This window comes from Struthio camelus, chromosome 7, assembly GCF_040807025.1.
Source record: "Struthio camelus isolate bStrCam1 chromosome 7, bStrCam1.hap1, whole genome shotgun sequence".
In the NCBI taxonomy this organism is placed as follows: Eukaryota; Metazoa; Chordata; class Aves; order Struthioniformes; family Struthionidae; genus Struthio; species Struthio camelus.
The window spans coordinates 40,758,847-40,776,504 of NC_090948.1; the positions used below are offsets into that span (position 1 = coordinate 40,758,847).

General features: G+C 42.2%; 1 protein-coding gene across 1 annotated transcript in view; it reads left to right on the forward strand.

Moving 5' to 3' along the window:
• Positions 1 to 17,658, forward strand: part of IPMK (inositol polyphosphate multikinase) — a 40,874-nt gene that overhangs the window by 2,858 nt on the left and 20,358 nt on the right. The window contains exon 2 of the mRNA XM_068951041.1: positions 2,941 to 3,026. Coding sequence (XP_068807142.1) covers positions 2,941 to 3,026 — 86 coding nt within the window. The remainder of the gene's footprint in view (positions 1 to 2,940; positions 3,027 to 17,658) is intronic.

Genomic DNA, 17,658 nt, shown 5'->3' on the forward strand with positions numbered 1-17,658 from the left:
GATAGTGGCCAGATGTGTGGATATAAGTAGTTGCTAATAGCACGGGTAAGAAATACCACAGGCAGTCTGTGTGCCAGAACCTATGATAATTTTAAGCACGTATGAGGAGACTGGTTTGTCTTCTGCCTTCTCCGTTGCCTTTGCAGCTTTTTCCCACAGTAGCCTGCCTTTCCGCTATTTCCAGTTTTGTCTTTTTCCTATCCCATTAAACCTTTAGCACTTTAGAAGCCTAAAACATAGTAAAATGGTGGGAAAGAAGAATAGACAATTCTTTGTCTAGATGTCTCTGCTGCTATGTATATAGCATGGCAAATGTAACTTACTGCAGGATGCACACAGCTGTTGTTATTTATCTGAGCTGTTTGCTGATAGAAGTGCTGAGCCTTCCTTACTCTGCCAAGCTTCCTCCTTCATGTTGCTGCTGCCCTCTGCTAGACTTCCCTTCTCTCCCCATGTACAGACGCGCAGAAGACTTGGAGGTATCCAGAGCTTGTATTTTTTTGACTTTTTTTTTTTTGTGGTTAAAGTACACCTTAATGATGGAATATGCCACCTTTTGGAGCCTCTTGCAGCTGAGTGTGGTGCGGTTTCCCTGTGTCCTGAAACTGCTGGAGGTCCCTGGATGGTTAGTGGGATTCTGTAGCAAGGGTACCGTTGTCTTTTAGTGCTACTCTGTGGTGCAAATCACAAAACTTCAGACTTGGACTTCCAACTGAGAAGGCTGAGGCAACCGCACACGTTCTGGTCGGTCCCTGTGAAGTGCTCTCAGAGAACAGAGGATCTTTTCCAAAGTAAATGTTCGGCGTGTTTGTGCAAAACAGGTTTTGTGTCTGGTTAACTGAAGCATGCACGTTGACTGTGAATGTGAAGAAAAGTGTGTATATCTATGTTACTTCTTGCTGTAGCTTTGTGAGCTCCAGCATGCTAGCAAGCTTTGCACGCAGAGCCAAAGAAAAGCTTTTTAGGACGTTTCAGTGCAGTTCTACTGCTTGCTCAGAAATGTTAAACTGCTTATTCATTTATTAAAATGATAGTCCCTCTCCTCATACTTACCGAAAGACCCCAGCACCCCTTAAACAAAACCATGACTGCAAATGATGCTATTTCTTGCTGTTTTAGATAGGAGAGAAGGTTGTGGAGTTTGTCTCTATGATGGGTGCTGAAGTATGAGAACCTTTGGTTTCCAGGCCTGTCTCGGTTGCGTTTAGAGTAGACGGTCTATCCTGTCAAGAATCCCAGAGGATGAAGGAACTTTAGGCAATATCAGGTTATACTAAACTCTTCAAGTAATAAACTTTATCATCCGTCATGATCCGAAGTGCAGTGCTTTGGAGGCGAGTTACTTATTGTAACTCGCCTCCAAAGTCCAAGCTTCTCTTCATCAATTCAGTAGTATATAGATTCTACCTCTGGGAATATTTGCCTGGTATTTCTGCCTTGTAGGTTACCTGCTTGTCTCATCAAGGCTAGTATGCTGTCATTAAGGAGTGTGTGGTTTTTAAAACCTCTTTTAATGTTGTGATTGTTAATAATTCAAGTTTAAAACACTTGTCATTCAAATACTTTGTGCACTCTGTTAAGTGGTTTCCACCACGTGTGAAAAAAGGTACTAAAAATAAAGCTGTTGTGTCTTGAAGATGATGTGGTAGTCTGTGCATTGTTGTGCAGCAGTTTTTTCTAGTTCTGGAAAGTGTAACTCCAGCCTTAGCAGGCAACTTGACTTGAGAGTTGTTATTCGCAAATCTTTTAAAAACACGCTTTCTTCACTGGCGCAGCCAACTTATGAAACAACTTTTCGAAGCCTGGTGTTTGTTTTAAAATAAATAACGTAGGCCCTAAAGACTTTGTTTAGTTTCCAGGGCTGCACAGCAGAACCCATTCAGAGATAATGCTTTCAAAAAGGTGAAAACTCAGTTGTTGCTGGAACTGCTAATGCTTTTGGAGGCACAAAGTTCCTGGCTTTGTTTACAGTGTCTTGTAACCACTCCTCAAGCTGTAAGCTGAAGATGGAACTTACTTCAGATATATCTGACTCTGTTTCCCTCCCTTCTACACAAAATAATTTGCTGATGAACAGCTATGAGTACATCCTGAAGTGGATTCCCAGCCCTGTAACTGATGGTCTCGAATTCTATCCTCTTAGCATGAAAAGGTAGTAGAGAGGGCTGAATCTCTTGAAAAGCTTGCTATCGTTTTGAGCCCGTCTTAGAGTACATATCACAAAGATGCAGTTACTTTTCTCCATTCTTGCCCATGTCCATCTCTTGAGTGCCCTGTAATAGAATTCAGTTGTGAGTACTTCACGCAGCTACTCAGCAATATTGTTAACTACGGGGTCGTTTAGGCTGATTATTATGATTTGGGGGTGCGGTGGGGTGCAGGCACAAAGGTGGCTGCCTGGCTGAGATGAAATCTTATGTTGCGTTATAGGTGATAGAATAGTAGCTTCTGATTATCATGGAGCATTATAGAAGTACTTTAGTAATAAAGAAGTGCTCCTTCTATGCCGGTAGCGTAGAAATGCATTCACAGGCCATATCTGTTTGTTTTCGCTAATGTTAAATGTGTAAAGCGTGGTGCTAACTCTTTTTAACTTAAGCCTCTTAATGTTATTGGAAAAAACAATTTGTTATCAGCTGTTTAAAAAGGAAGCGTCTGTAATCTTCCATAGAGTGTTCTTTGGGTGGAACTTGTAATGTCACTCTGAGTATTGTGTTGGCCTTGACCAGAACTAGACTCCAGCTCGTCTTGTGGGTAGAGAAAGAATGCGAGCGAATCTTGTCCAAGGGTTTTGTGCGAGAGCTGCTGATTTCTGTTATGTGTGTAGTGGGAACAGTAGAACTGAGCAAATGGGCTGTCCCTGATGTGTATTTGTTACTTCTGAAAAATACAAGCTGCATCTCTTAAAAGTAAGCCCTGAACCAAATGCTTCTCTTCTAGGTATATTGCAGCATCCAGATGGGACAGTCTTGAAGCAGTTGCAGCCACCGCCCCGAGGTCCCCGGGAGCAGGAGTTCTACAACAAGGTGAGAGTCCTGTTGTGTGGAGGAACTCGCTCCACTGAAGGTGGAAAGATGGGTATGATTCACGTAGAAGTACATCCTTCCTGGTTTTTGGGGGGAAAATGTAACCTAAATATGTGAATGGTGTTCTTTAGCAGCATTGCCATGGCATCTCTGTGCTCTATAGCACTTTTTCCTCTTGGAATATCTGTCCCCGCTTTACTAACAACTTTTAAGCTTGCTTATTTGCTCAAGGGGCAATAGGGTGTTCACAACGTTTAAGATTTTATGGAAAAGTCTTGCATTATTTCCTTCTACTACTGAAGGCTGCTTACGTGGGTTCTCATTGTTTTTTTGCCTCATGTTAAGTGTGTCAGAATTGATTGTCTAAAACATAGCAAGTCTTACCCATCCATCTAGTCTGGTTTGTTGCTAAAAGTATTGCCCAGTTCTCCATTTTATTAAAAACCCAGTCCTTTGAAAATGTAAATAAGAAGTGAAATCCTCTAGCTGTTTTAGTTGTCGTTTGATGTACTTGTCATATGAACCAAATCTATTGCTCGTCTTGAGTATGCTTCATCGGTAACTTGAACAGCACAAACCAAGAACGTTGTTGCTGGTCGTCTTACTGAGGGTCAAATGTTTCTAGAGCTTCTCTTCCTTACCTGCCTCCCCCCAGTTTCCAAGTAGCTTGTCCTGTGTTCTTTCCATGTTGGCTTGATACCCCAGCACTTTCTGTGGCTTTTTAGCTCCCGTGTAGGTACAGAGAACTGTAGAAATCTTCATGCAGGGTGAGAATAGTCTTGACTTCTGTTGTTGTTTTATTGCGGGGGCAGGGGGAGGAATAAGTTGTTTAAGTCACCAAAAGTTGTTATATATTTTGTGGGAACATCTTGCAAAAAGCTGACTAAGCAATATACTGTAAGTAAAATCTGTTTACGTACTGCTGTTGCTTGGTAGTTGATGTGATGAGACTGCTAGACAAAACTACAACTCTTAAGTTACTAGGAGCTCACCAGGAGCCAGTTAAACCTAAATGTAAATATTTTTCTGAGGTTTCGTGGTGACTATGTCATTTAGATGAGACTAAGAAAGATACGATCCAGGCTGAGTGGTACCTTTTCAGTAGAAGTAGAAAGCTTGAACAGCATATCCTTAGAGTGCCAGGCTACTTACTCCTATGTGCAGATCTTCAAGTGCAGATAATAATGTCCTATCACTGTCCAAAGCCAGCAGGTAAAAGGAGCAAGTGTCAACATTGCTTTGACATTAACCTTTTGCAATTCAGACTTTGTCCCTTTACCTGTTGCTTAGACTCATGTCATAAGTCCTGAGCAAGACCCTGGGCAAAATCTCCTAGAAAGAGGCCTGTATCGATGCTGTTCTTACTAGAGTCTGCTGTAGTGGAGGAAGGCAGGTCCCGATGCTAACGATGTGCAAAGCCAACTTCAGTTATGTCTGTTTTCCTTCCAGGGTCTTGCCAGCTCACTTCTGACACTGAATTTTTTTTTGGCTGTAAGCCATTTGGGAAAGGGGTTGGGGATTTGCTGGCAAATAGCAGAGCTAGGAGAAGGTGTATACACAACTCACTGCTTGTGTGTAGACTAGAATGCCTTTTTGTGGGAGAAAGTAAGGAGAAAAACGCATGTGTGTTGTAGGTGAAAGTGCAGGAGAAAGGGCTTGGAGATTTTTTCACTCCTCAATGATTAACTACTGTCGTGTTTACTCTCAGTCATGAGCCCCGTAATATGGGATGTAGACACCTAAGCACTACATATGTTTGTTACAAGGTAGAGATTGCTGCAAGTTGTGAGGTTGAGCGTAAGGTACGCTTTCGCGTACAGCTTGAGCTGATCTAATAGCTCATTGCTGCTGAGAAGGGGAAGGGTCGGTCGCTGTCTTCTCATTCTTGCTGCTTATCGTAAGCTGTGCTGGTGCTCTTCAGACACTGATGAACTGATTTGACTGACTAAAATGGCGGCAAAGCATGAACTGCCTTGCTGGAAGCCTTCTGTAATTTTCGTGGTTCAACTGATGCTTGGGAAGGTCTGATAAGCAGGGGGAACAGAAGGACTGCCCCGCTTGGACTGAGCTGTCATATCACTGTGGGCTATAATCCAAGACTGAGCACCCTGAAGCAGGCTAATGAGCCTCCAGAGGATGGGGGAAGGAGAATTTTACCCCTGATTGAGATGAGCCATTGCTTAAGAGACGTTCTGGTGCAGGAGATGATGAGAAGCAGCGCAGAAAATAAAGCAATGGTGCCTCTGGATGAGAAGCACGACAGGGCTGCCTTCTGGATACACATGGAATAGAAGCAGTTTCAAGGTAAAAGACTAACTCCTCCTGGACCCCAGGAAGACTTCTGGGGGTTAGTAGCAGTAAGAGCTGCTGCATTCAGCCAGGATAGAGCTGGAGCGTATTTGAAGGCCAGTTTTAACGTCTCCTCTAGTGGAGGATTCATCACAATTAAGTCTCTTGGAGACTGTGAAGCGCGTGAAGACAGAATCCTGCACTATCGCCTTGTCAGGACTAGACAGCAAGTCAATTAATAAGGGGGAACCTTTCTGGTTTAATCTTAGTATAGGTGGATTAATCATGATTTTTCACTTCTGCACTTGTTGTTTTCATAGACACTTTTAACTGCTTCAACTGTATCGATAGATGAGTTATTACTTCATTTGTATGCTATCTTACCCGAATTAAGAGTAACAGCCAGGTCCCTGGGCCGGAAACAAGCCCTCTTTTTCACTTGTGGGTTGGTGAAGCAAACCTCTTCAGCTTCTCCAGTTCATCCTCCGTGATAGGAAGGAGAGCGGCCACTGTTTTCAGCTGTGTGATTCAGATGGAGAGCAGCTATCACAGCTCTGAGGCAGGAGTCTCTCCTGGTAAGCAGCTGGAAACAGGATGGCTCTCTGGTGTAGCCTTTTGGCACGTAGTCTGCGTCCTCATAGGCTGAAGACTGCAGGGAATACGTCAAGATGGAAGATCATGAAGCGTTACCTGATGAGTTTGACTCTAACCCTGATATATATTCAGCCTGCTATCAGGTTGAATATCAGGCAGATACTACCCTCTATCTAGACAGGCCAACCTTCTCTTCTGAAGCTGCTGGATTTACCTTCTGCTGGCAGTCTTCTGAATATGACGGAGGGCAATAGTCTATAGCAAACCACTGGAATATTGCTTCCCCTGTGCAGATGATGGATACGTAATATTGAGCACAAAGCGAAGTGCCAACAGATGCAGCCCAAACAAAACGGGGTTCCTGCAGTGTTCAAATGGCAAACACTTTGAGCAAGACGCTGTACTGCAAAATGCTAATAGTGATCTAAAACTAGGGTCTGCGGGTCAGTCTGAGAAGCAGGTGGCAGTTGGAAGTTTTCAGAAATTTCACAGATCTCTATCAGAGTGGAAAATCTCTCTAGTAATTTCTACTCAGATTGCATTAGCTGACCTCCCTTTTTTTTCCTTGGGAGTGTATTTTCAATTCAGCAGTTTCGATAAACGCTTTCCCCTCCTCTCCACCCCATACTGGGCTTCTTTCTTATGAGATTGTTTCCCGAAGTAAACCAAATTTTACCTCTCCCACAATAATATGTGACTTTCTCTACTGATGTGGAAATGACTTGCCATTTTTTCCCTCTTCTCATAAACACAAGAATCATAAAGAATAACAAGATTATCGTGAATAAATTCTATGATTAAAATATAGTAGGACAACCAACCTAACTGTAGGTGTTCTTAATAACTATGTATCGCTTAACTTGTTACCATTGGAGTATGACTTTCCAGTGGTAATGTCCACTTTCTGTTGACTTCTGTAAATGTGAATAACTAACAAATTAAAATGTTTTAATTTTATTCCTGTAAACTCCCTTCCTATATTTGAGGTCATGAATTTCTCGCAAGTGTAGACTGCGTAACACGAGGTATATGACACTGTCTTCTAATATCCTTATCTGGGTTAAAAAAAAAAAGAGTGTTTTAATTTTGAATAGCTACAAAATACTTTATCTTCAATAGCTATGAGCAGCAAAGGAAGCGAGGGGAGTAAGTTAGAAGAAGGGTTGTAGTTTTTTTTAAGGGCAATTTAAACTGATGATCACTTGTTTCCATTTAATGGAAATACTTGGTGAGAGCCTGTAGGCGAAGATGCTGTAAAAGGACTGCTTTTAAAGGAGTTTAGGGAGGGAGAGGCATGCAGAGATGTGGGAACAGCAAAAATGGTGTTTCGAAAATGCAGTGTAGTGTATTATGTAGTAGTGACCCGTCTCCATTAACGAGAATAAATTGGGAGAAGACGGTATGTGTTTATGGTAGGCTGTCCACACGTGCATACTAAGAACATGACAAAAGAAGGCTATTTCTTGGTGAGTTTTAGTATTTGACTTTCAACCTGCTTTATGCTGGGTCGCACATACTTATGTGCTGAAACAGTCTGGTTTAATTCGGCAGTGCTAAAAGGGGGAAGGGAAGAAACCTATCAGCTCTCCTTCAGTGATCTCTTCTGGCGGATGAGTTGGGAACTGTGAGAAAAGCATCTCTTGAAAAGGTTAGTGCATTCGCTATATGAGGTAAAACTTTGTGCTTAGCTAGATGCAGAGCTCGTCTCAAACGTGCCAGGCTGCACCCAAGAGCAGTGTGCTAGCATAACTATCTCTTCCTATTTAAGAGACGCTCTGTTCAGTACAGGGCTTTTTTAATTTGTCATGTCAAGAATGTAATATTGCAGAAACTACTGTCCTGTTAGTGCCCCGAAGAGGGGGAGGAAGCTGGAATGTCACGCTTTAAATAGGGCAGCTGCTTTTGTGGGCCCAAGGAGAGATCCTTGGACTGCAAATGTTTTAATCTGAGGAAGAGAGAATTTATAGTTGTTGAAGCTACTGCCCTGACTGTGGTTTCAGACAAGCTCCGTTTTTTGCATAAGAGACGGATAATTTATTTTCATACCTTCAGAAGGATGGCAGAAGGCTGCTGGACTAGTTGAAACGACAGCTCTTTCGCTTTTTGTTTCTGGCATTCATTCCATGGGGCTCTAAACCCCTCTTATTGCGTGTATCTCTTCTGAGCATGACTTATTGAAGTTAAATGTTGCACTGGAAGCTAATGCACTGGAATTTCAGCATATATCGTTTAACCCATCAGTGAATGTTCCTATGAACTTCTGTGTGCGGAGGTATTGCCCTTTTGCTCTTCTACAGCAACTGCCTGGTGCTAGAGGTATAAGGAGTGTCGTCCCCCCCCCCCCCAGAAGCTGCAGAAGACTGTCCTCTCTGAGGAAGATCCTTGCAGTATGGACAACTTCCAACCTCTGCAATTTTCTTCTGTTTGTTAGTGGCTTTATGTCAGAATTGTTGTAGCTGGTGCTTGTGGTGTTGCCAGTTTCCAACTCTTAAGTATTGTACAGTACCAAGTCCAAGTACCAACTTCAAGTGCTTGCAATATTGTAATGTTTCCAGAGCTGTTGTATACCAAGTCTTATCCCGATTCTCAGATACCCTTATCCAAAGGGTACATGCGTACTTTTGGGGGACGGAAATGAAAAGCACGATTTTCCCCAGTCCTGCCTCTTAACCCCAGCAACCTATTCCTTATACCTTTACCCCCAGTGCTTGGGAAGTTGGAGAGCTGATTCACCCCATGTAGTGTTGGGAAAAGACGCTTGGGCTAGTTGTCTGGCCCTTCTGGAGAACAAATTTTTCTCCTATTGCCAATTAGCGATAAGCCTGTGACAGCTGTAGCAGTAGTCAAAGTTCAGGGTTCAAGCCCTGCTGACATACAACATGAATGCAAGGAAGCCGTTACCATTTTAGATAATAGAAATTGTTTTCAAGACATGTAACACAAGCGAAAAACAAAGCCAGGATGTAAGAGACACAAATAACCCCGGCATGTAAAACAGATTTATGTTGTTTGTATTAGTCTGGCACTTGAAAGCTAGGAAGTAATGGTTTCATGGTTGCCCACATAATTGTTATTCTGAACTTTTGTTGGATGCATTATAACGCAGTTTTCAATAAGGTGATGCGCTGTCTTCCCCCCTCCCTCTCCGTGGCATAAACTCAAGCCAGCGGTCTGAGAGATGGGTTTTGGCCTGGAACCTTTCTGCCCACCAGGCTCAGCCCTCTTTCAGCCCATCGAGCACAAATCATGATAAGGCAGCCTGTGTTCTGTAAACTGTTCCCTGCTAGTGAAGGAAAACGAAACGGATCTGGGAGGCGAAGCACGTCTTGCTTCAGGATGAATTACCGTATTTTGTGAGCTCAGTTAGCTGACTTTATAGTCTTGATTTAGACTATTTTTGACTGAAAAAGGAGTGGATGGGTGGCCATAGCGCTGCCATTGTGCACTACAATATCCTTATCGCTTGATCAAATCTCCAGCTAAGGTCCTGATTCTAAGCCTTGCATAGAGAGAGTTTCAAGGAATAAATGCACAGTTCTCTTCACATCTCGCTTTGGGGGTGTGATGTCTTGCCCATACTTTCCGTTACTATTATGTTCAGAGTAGTAGCTGGATACTGTGGAACATAATCTCTTGCCATGTGTCATTCTGGTACAATTGGATCTGCTGCATCTGCAAAAGAGTGGTACTGAAATTGTACAAATTAACTGTTTGCAAGCATAGTAAACAAGCTCTGATGCGCTCTGTTTCTGCCTTGGCATAGCTGGCTTTTTTTGCTTCCTTCTGATGTGAGACAGCCAAGGAGGGTTTCCTATTTTTTAGAGTGATAAGCAAATTCAAGTTCTCTAAGTGGTATGAAATTGCCATGTGCTCTTTAGCTTATGCCGTGGGCCTGAACAGAAGTATCGTAAGTAAAAGGAGAACGTGCAGTTCAGCTAATTAGAAGAAAATTACCATTTGACCGAACTATGAAATACTTGCTGCTTATGCTTATTTGTACCTTTTAAAATGAGGAATTGTCTAAGGGAGATGAAATCTGAAGTGTAGGTCCAAGAGTCTGCTGAGTTCCTACTACTATCCTATAAATACTCAGTTTTTATACTCCAGATCACTACTGAATGACTGCAAGCCTACTGTACCAAGACAGTAAGACTTAATGAAGAGTGGCACATTTTTGGTGTTCTTTGTATCCTGTAGCAAAATGAGCTTGGAAGGGACTCATGGTGCAATGGAAAGTGAACTTGGAAGGATCTACTGAACATCTATTCCCCATGCTCCTTGTATGTTGTAGGCCACAGAATAATCTATAGTCCCCTTTGATAAATGTAAGACAGACTGTAATAATGGCCTTTTACTCTCTTTTTTTCTAAATCTGGTGCTAGCAGGGAACTGCTGGCTAGAGTTGGTACTAAATAGACTAAGTAGTCTGCAGCCTGTACTGTGTAAATAAGCAGGGAGGGAAAACTCAGCTGCTCTTATCAATCTGATTTTTTGTGGAAAATTCCTTTCTGAGAGTAAATCTGGCTGAAAATTAAGCAAAAAATGTATGATTTTACAATGTGCATCCATGCTGTGTTCAACTGACTAAGTTGCAGTTCAGAATCCCTACTACGCTAGAGGGTCATGTAAGCACTAACTTATGCTGACGGGGACAAATATTGTTGAAGTGGAGTTTCAATTCTGCTATTGTGATAAAGGGTTCAGTTTCAGCATGTGCTTTTGGACTAAAGGTTGCTGTTATACAGTAAATACAGTGCTTCATGCCTTGTAAACTTATTTAAAAATCAGATACGGTCTGTAGACCTCCAGTATGGGATTGAGGAAAGTGCAGGTTGACTCCTTGGAAGAAAAACAAAGCTAAATTCAGTGTCTGAAAGCAAGAATTGTAGTTCCCAAGTTTTTAAAAAAAAAAAAAAGTTGCACAAAACCAGGACTATGTTTGTGTGGGAAAGATGTGAATCACAGTGTATATGACTGAAAACAGTATTTGAGTGTGTTCTTGGGCATCCAGGCACAAAATTAACCAGAAGTAAATTAAAAAGTCCATTAAGTATTATACTGCATGTCCCACCGTGTCTGTAACATGCTTTTTTAATTCCCCTAATGCCCAATAATTAGGGAGCAATTTGGTAGCAATTAGTTTTTAGTCACTGAATATTTATTTTTCTGAGTGTGTGTGTGTATATCAATCTTCAAGACAAGGCAAAACAAATGACTTGGCTCCCCATGCCTGAATGTAATGGAATCCAGTTATCCAGATGATTTTCACTTACTTATACGAGCGAACTCTGATCGAAGGCTCACTAAGGCTTCTTAGCGTTGTTGTTACCGTGGTTCTCTGCGTGTGTGTCTGTGTGCATGCGTGGGCACTTTCCACCCCTGTCTCTTAGCCCAGGTTTGTGCTTTCCTTTCTCTCCAGTGGTGAGCCTTGGGGGGAAGCGGATATTTCCAGGTTTGGGAAGCGGCACCGGATGGGCTTGTCAGGCAAACTGGTGAGTGAGGGGAAGACGGAGGATAACATATTCTGTAACTGCCAGTTTTCTGCGGGCCATGTGTGTATAGGACTCTTCAGAGTTCATTTTTAAAAGCAAACCATAAACATACCTGTGGTTATTACAAAACAGCTATGTTGATGGTAGTATGTTTTCCTCTAACAACTGCAGACCCATCAGTTCGGGTAGAGAACAGCAAAATAGCTTTTTGGCTGTTATTTGGGGCCCTGGTGGACTTTCCCAGAACCATAAGCCATTGACTAAAATTCCTGTTAATAGATCCCATTCTTTGTCTGTTCTAGGACAAAAACCATGACTGTGATAAGCTGTGTCTGTCTTGGCAGGTGTTCTTGTCCCAAAATCAGAGTGGGCCTCTAGCAGAGGGACTTGGGGTGTAGAAGCAGAGACTGCAAACCTGACATAGCACTTGCAGGGCAGCCATTGAAATGATTGTTTTGGCCACCCGGCTTCCTGTGAGAGTTGAATATTGTAAAATAAAGGGCAAGTTGTGCTAGAAGATATTTAAAATATATAGTTGCTGTAAAAATACAGATAGCTTAGCTCAATAACATTTTCAAAACTAAGTAGGACACAGCAGTGGGTATTATAAAATGTTTGAAGTGTTGCTCTGTAGAATATGCTGAAATGGCAGTTTAAACAGAGTGCCTTGAGCTGCCACTTCTGCAGTGAGCCAAATCAAGGAGTTCAACAGGCTGCGGGATCAGCTGGATGCTGGTTCTGCTGCCGGGGATGGCATGAAAAAGCGTGTGGAAGTGTGGTGGCGTTGCCTCGGCTGGGAAAACGGCACCTGTAGGGTAGCGTTGCAGCATAAAGTCTTTGTCAGGGTTGCCTCTTGTGGTCTGGGGAGCGGTGGGGAAAAGCGTCTCTCTCGCGACTCGTCTGCCCTTTCTGGCTTTCTGAAATGGAAAGTTAAATTTTGCTTATATGACTGAGCGCTCGAGGGTTCCCCCACCCCTTGTTTGCGCTCGCTTTCTAATTTGAATCTCCAGCTGTGATCAGGTAACTTTCCCGAAACAAAAGGTAATGCTGCTTAATGCTCGCGGAAAGCAGGACGCTGATGCTAGTTTATCTTTCCTTTTGCCCTGTTCCACTGTTTCACCTCTTTTCTGATATTCAGAGATTATTTAAACTTACTCCTAAATATTTGGAGTTGCCTCAAAAACCTACTTTGAGCAGAGAGTTCAAATCGAGACGTTCCAGCTACTGACTCTGTTCAACTTGTTTTTACCTACGTGAGGGTTTGGATGTGTTCAGTGTTTCCTGACCAGGTTAGTATCTTACCCTAACCTGAGAAGCTTTATTTATGTTGCACCGCTCTGTGCATTGGAGAGAGCTGGTTTTTAGTGTTGGAATTAAAGATAAATGAGAAGGGTTGTACCATATGTTTTCATCAGGGAAGTCTGATAACGTTAAGTGACTTGACTGTTTACCCTGAAATTTGCAGGATCTCTCTGCCTGCTGGTGCTTTGAGATTTGGCAGTGGGTGGCATGAGGACAGTGCTGTTGTAGCTGCTTTGGGTGAACGATATGGGTCACTGGATTAGGAAGAAAGAGTAGTGGCAAGTATTTCGCGTGTTAAAATTGTCAGGTGACCCATGGCAGAGTGTGAGGTGTGGGTTGTTTGTGTGTCTGTGTTTTTTTCCCCCCTTTTTTACTATATACTCCCCTGACTTTGGCTTTTAGGACTTCTTTCTTTTTGTTTGGGGAGGGCCTAACATCAGTTCTGCTCCAGTCCCGGTAGTATGTATGAACTGACACCACTGAGACAACGTAGATTCTGGAGTACTAAACTTGACTTGGAATTTGCCATGGACCACATTCACCAAAGGGTCTCTTAACTTGCTTCAGCTGCTTAACAAGTGTCTGTGCTGTTGACATAAATATAATTACCTCGATTTACCTGGGTGTCTGTTTGTGCATGTGTGTTTTGTTTTTTAAAATAATGAGAAAAGATGAATCAGATTATGGTGCCGGAGGGGTCAAGCTTTGTTGCGCATCCTGAACGGAGAGTTACCTCTGACTTGAGGAAGCTCTCCGGTTCAGCGAAGGCGCCATCAGTGGAAGCTGAACATCAGTTGAATGCATTGGCAAGCTGTGAACCCAGAAGGGGCAGAAGGGCAAGAAGCAACAGAGTTCTACAGCAATAGACTTGTGATGAAACGTGGTCTCCAACGTTGCAGTTCTGACAAATAAGGCCCTGATGCATACGACCTTGCTTTGTGCCCAGCTGGGTGGCTTGCATCAGTCGCAGGGTGTGTGGGAGTTTACCTTTCCTCTTGTAAAGATGATGCTGTTCCTGAGGCTGCCAGTCTGGCTAGGTTCAGCCTGATTTTGGCTATATAAAATTGTGGAAGTGGATAAAATAAAACTCACTATTTTCTTCTGGCTTTGTTTATTTAAAAAAAAAAACAACTGAACATATTTTAAAAAATCCTATTTGATACCAGGCTTAATAAACATCACAAAATCAGTGTATCTTTGGGAGATTTTGAAGTTATTTTCACACCTAGTATTTATAGAGACAACCAAAACTGATTTGGCTGGGGCAGGATGTTGAAAGTTCGTATACATGATCAGATCATGGGAAGGGGAATACATCCTGAATGTTTTAAGCTGTAGTCTTTAGGTGTCTTCTATGAGAGTAATGATTATAATGTATAGTACAGCTGTATTTTGGCTATTAAATGCTGCTATACTCAATTGCTAAATTCATGATTATCTTAATAAGCTTTTGGAATTGCTCTGGCATCAATTTTTTTGAATATAAACAGAGCTGGCTGAATTAAAACATTTGTGGAAACATGCTGTGGACATTCACAAGTCGGAACACAATGACACTCTTTTGAAAAAGAGGGAAGCGATGGGGGAAGGAAAGGCATGGTAAAGCCAAACAGCTGCACATTGCCAAATTCACAGTTGTTGTTTCAACCTCTCTCTTCTTCCCCCCCCCCCCCCCCCCGCACTTGTAATTACATGGTGTACTGAGTGATATAGGAGTCCAGAGGGAAGTGCAGGTTGTAGTCGGGTAATTAAAGTCTGTAATACAGTGCATACACATAGGGAGCCAGAGTTAAGGTTGCACTATCATCTGTAAATCTCATGTTTGCGAATTCAAGTGCTTGGCTTGATAAGGTTTAAAAAAACAAAACAAAGAACAAGCCTCAGCCATTTGAAGCTGGGAACTCCCTGCTTGATGTTGACAGCTGGCTGTATACCCTGAGTCTCTGCAAGCGATAGTACTACTCCTGCCTTAATTAAAGGACTGTCTACAGTAGCTGGTAACGAGGAAAAGGTGATATCTCGGGCTAACGTGGAAATCTAGTCTGACATTTCAAAGTTTCCTGCTTAAATAGCTTTAAAGTAAATGCAAATGTAATTAAATTATGTACTTTATTAGGACATTCCTTTTAAACTACGTTTTGGTCAAAGGTAGTATTCTTCACCAGAACACTTGAAGATGGGTCTCTTGCTAGAGCTAGTTTCCTGTTGAAATTTAAACATTTGTTCTAACCTCACCCCAGGCATTGATGTCATTAGCTAGTCTTTTTTTTTTTTCCTCTCCTTTTAAAAAAAAAAAAAAAAAAAAAAAAAAGGGAAAAAACTCATGCTGCTTCAGATAAGGAAAAAACATTCCCATTCGCACAAGCAGCCCCCTGTTTGCGTTAAGAAACGGATGAATCAGTTTGGATCAAGCTTACCAGAACAAACAGTATACCCTGGATTAAAATCTAAGGGATGGTAACAAAGTAAAAAGTTTTGAGTGACTGGAAGTTATGGCTTCATGATGTCTATTAGATTATCTGAACTGCCACAGAATATATCTGGGGCATGCTCTTCCTACGAGTTAACTGCAATAATTTGTGATGCTTGTTATGAGCCCTCCAAATGTCGGCATCCTGTTTACTTGCTTTTAAGCCCAACAGTTATTGCATTGTGTGTCTTCAATGTGTGCTATTGGAAAAATGTAGCCTGTGTTATGTAGGATGGATGCCTACTGTGGCTGACCTGACACTGAATTATTTTGCAATTCTTGGTTTGTTGAAGATATAACTTGCTTCTGCTTTATTGGTAATTGTACATGTTTGTCCATGTATGCTGGAGGAATGGACCTATCATATGCAAAACTCTTTTTTAAAAAAAAAAAAAAAAAAGGCAATTGTTTGACATAAGCCTGGAACGTTGCTCATATAAATAAGACATAATGGTTTAATACTAAAGGTTGTTCTGGGGTAAGTGGTAACCTCTCTCTCCCTCACAGTGAGTTTCCCAGCTTTGTCTGTAGCAAAACCTGGAGCAAAAGTGCATGGATTATTTCTTGTGTGATGTGGGGGATGTAGGATGTGTTGAGGAATGAGAGTTAGTTTTAGTATTTCTTTAGATGTTGGGCTAACGCTGTAAACGTAATTCTGAAATTCAGTACCATTTCTTTATTGTCGGACTACATACTCTCGGTTTTTGTCTTATAGCTACTGAATTTATAGTCGGCATTCGCAGTGACATTGGAATATGTGGTTTGCTACTGGATTACGTGAAAGGAGATGTCCGTAGTTGCTGTTTACAAGGTCCTCTCTAATGAGGGGAAGTGACTCCCTTCTGCATAGGAATGAGTGTAAATCATGAAATGTCTCTCTTTGCTGCTTTTGCCCACACCAAATGGCTTCTGCTTATTTGTTTGATGCAAATATATTGCAGACTGAGATTGGGGTCTGTATTAAGGCCAAATACGTATGTGTATATGTTAAAGTTCTTAAAGGGAGCTAAATCTTGCTTCTGGGAGCAAGATAACTTCCTGAGGGATGGAAAAAATATGCTTAAATCCGTTTGGCTAAAGTAATGATACTAAACAATGTGTTACTGTAGGAACGCCCCCCCCCCCCCCATGTAAAATGTCTTATATCCACGTATTAAGATAGCAGACCATCCAAAAGATACTATTTCTGGAGCTTTTTTCCTCCATTTGACCTTGAATTTGGGCTATTACATGCCATTGCATGTTATCTGAATGCTCTTATTGTGTCATAGCGTTTGAAATACACAGGAGTATACTGTTAGTTACTTGCTAAGTCCCAAATACTGGACCCTAATGTTGGTAACTTAAAAGGTAAGTCCTGAGTTTTCTCTGATTTTTTTTTTTTTTTTTTAATTGTGGAAGCGGTCTCCAGACGCATCACTGTTCTTGTTTGCTTATTTGCAAGTTTTAACTGGCAAGACAAGTTTTTATGCTTCCCTGTCTTCCTTTGCGTCCTGTATTTGTGCTCCTTGCCTGCTGCGCTGCTGCTCCCAATTCTCTCCTTTTTCTTTTTTCCTATCTTAAGTTTATGTACTCTTTGCTGTGTAAAAGCGATGGTACTGTATGAGGATTGCTGCCTCTTAAAATCCCCCAAGGAAAGGAGGAGTTGTACTGTACAATGCAGTTAGCTCTGTTAGCTATCAGATGCTATGATAAAACACTACAGCAGTAAACATAACTTATTTGTACTACTTTGTCTGAAAATATCTACAACGTGAGGTAATTCGACCAGTCTGTGCTTGGAGCCCTGGCCCAGAAGCAGTAGCCTATGTAGCAGGGGACAGTGAACTTGGATACAGAAGACAGCAGCAACTGGCCCTGTGTTTCAGCATCTCTGTGGTGCTGCATGCACGCTCTCTTTTCTTCCTTCCTTAATTTTTTTTCTTCCAGCTAGTAAGATCAAGCTACGTTGCTCTCTTCTGGGGAAAGCAGTGTTTTCTGCTGGCAGCGTCTTTGGAGGCTCATCAAAGAAATGTTGCATCCATTTAAAAAAAAAAAAGGCAGCTGCCGATCGCAGGGATAAGCAAGGTTTTCATCTTGTACTCCAAGAATATCGGCATTGGGGTTGGCCTGGAGGGGAAAAATAGGCCTAGGCTCACCCACGGTCCACAGAGGGGATGTCTTGCTTGTTAAAGCACACTGTGAAAAGAGAGGAGGAGTGTGGTGTGCCGCTGCCCTCTAAGATATGCACCCGACAACTTGTGTATGCCTGGGATCGCAGCAGTGTGGATACAGGGTGTAGCGAGAGGTACAGTGCCGTGGTGCTGCTTCCTGCTCTGCACAGGTTTGGGTGGCTTGGGCTTTAAGAGTTGTTCCCTTCTCCTTCAGGTCTTAAAAATGGTGGTCTTCAACCACCAGCTAGTAAAAGGAACGAATTTGGTTAAAAAGCGATCCAGCATAAGTTCCTTGTAGCTTTGGCCGTATCAGCTTTGTAGTTGCTGCCCAG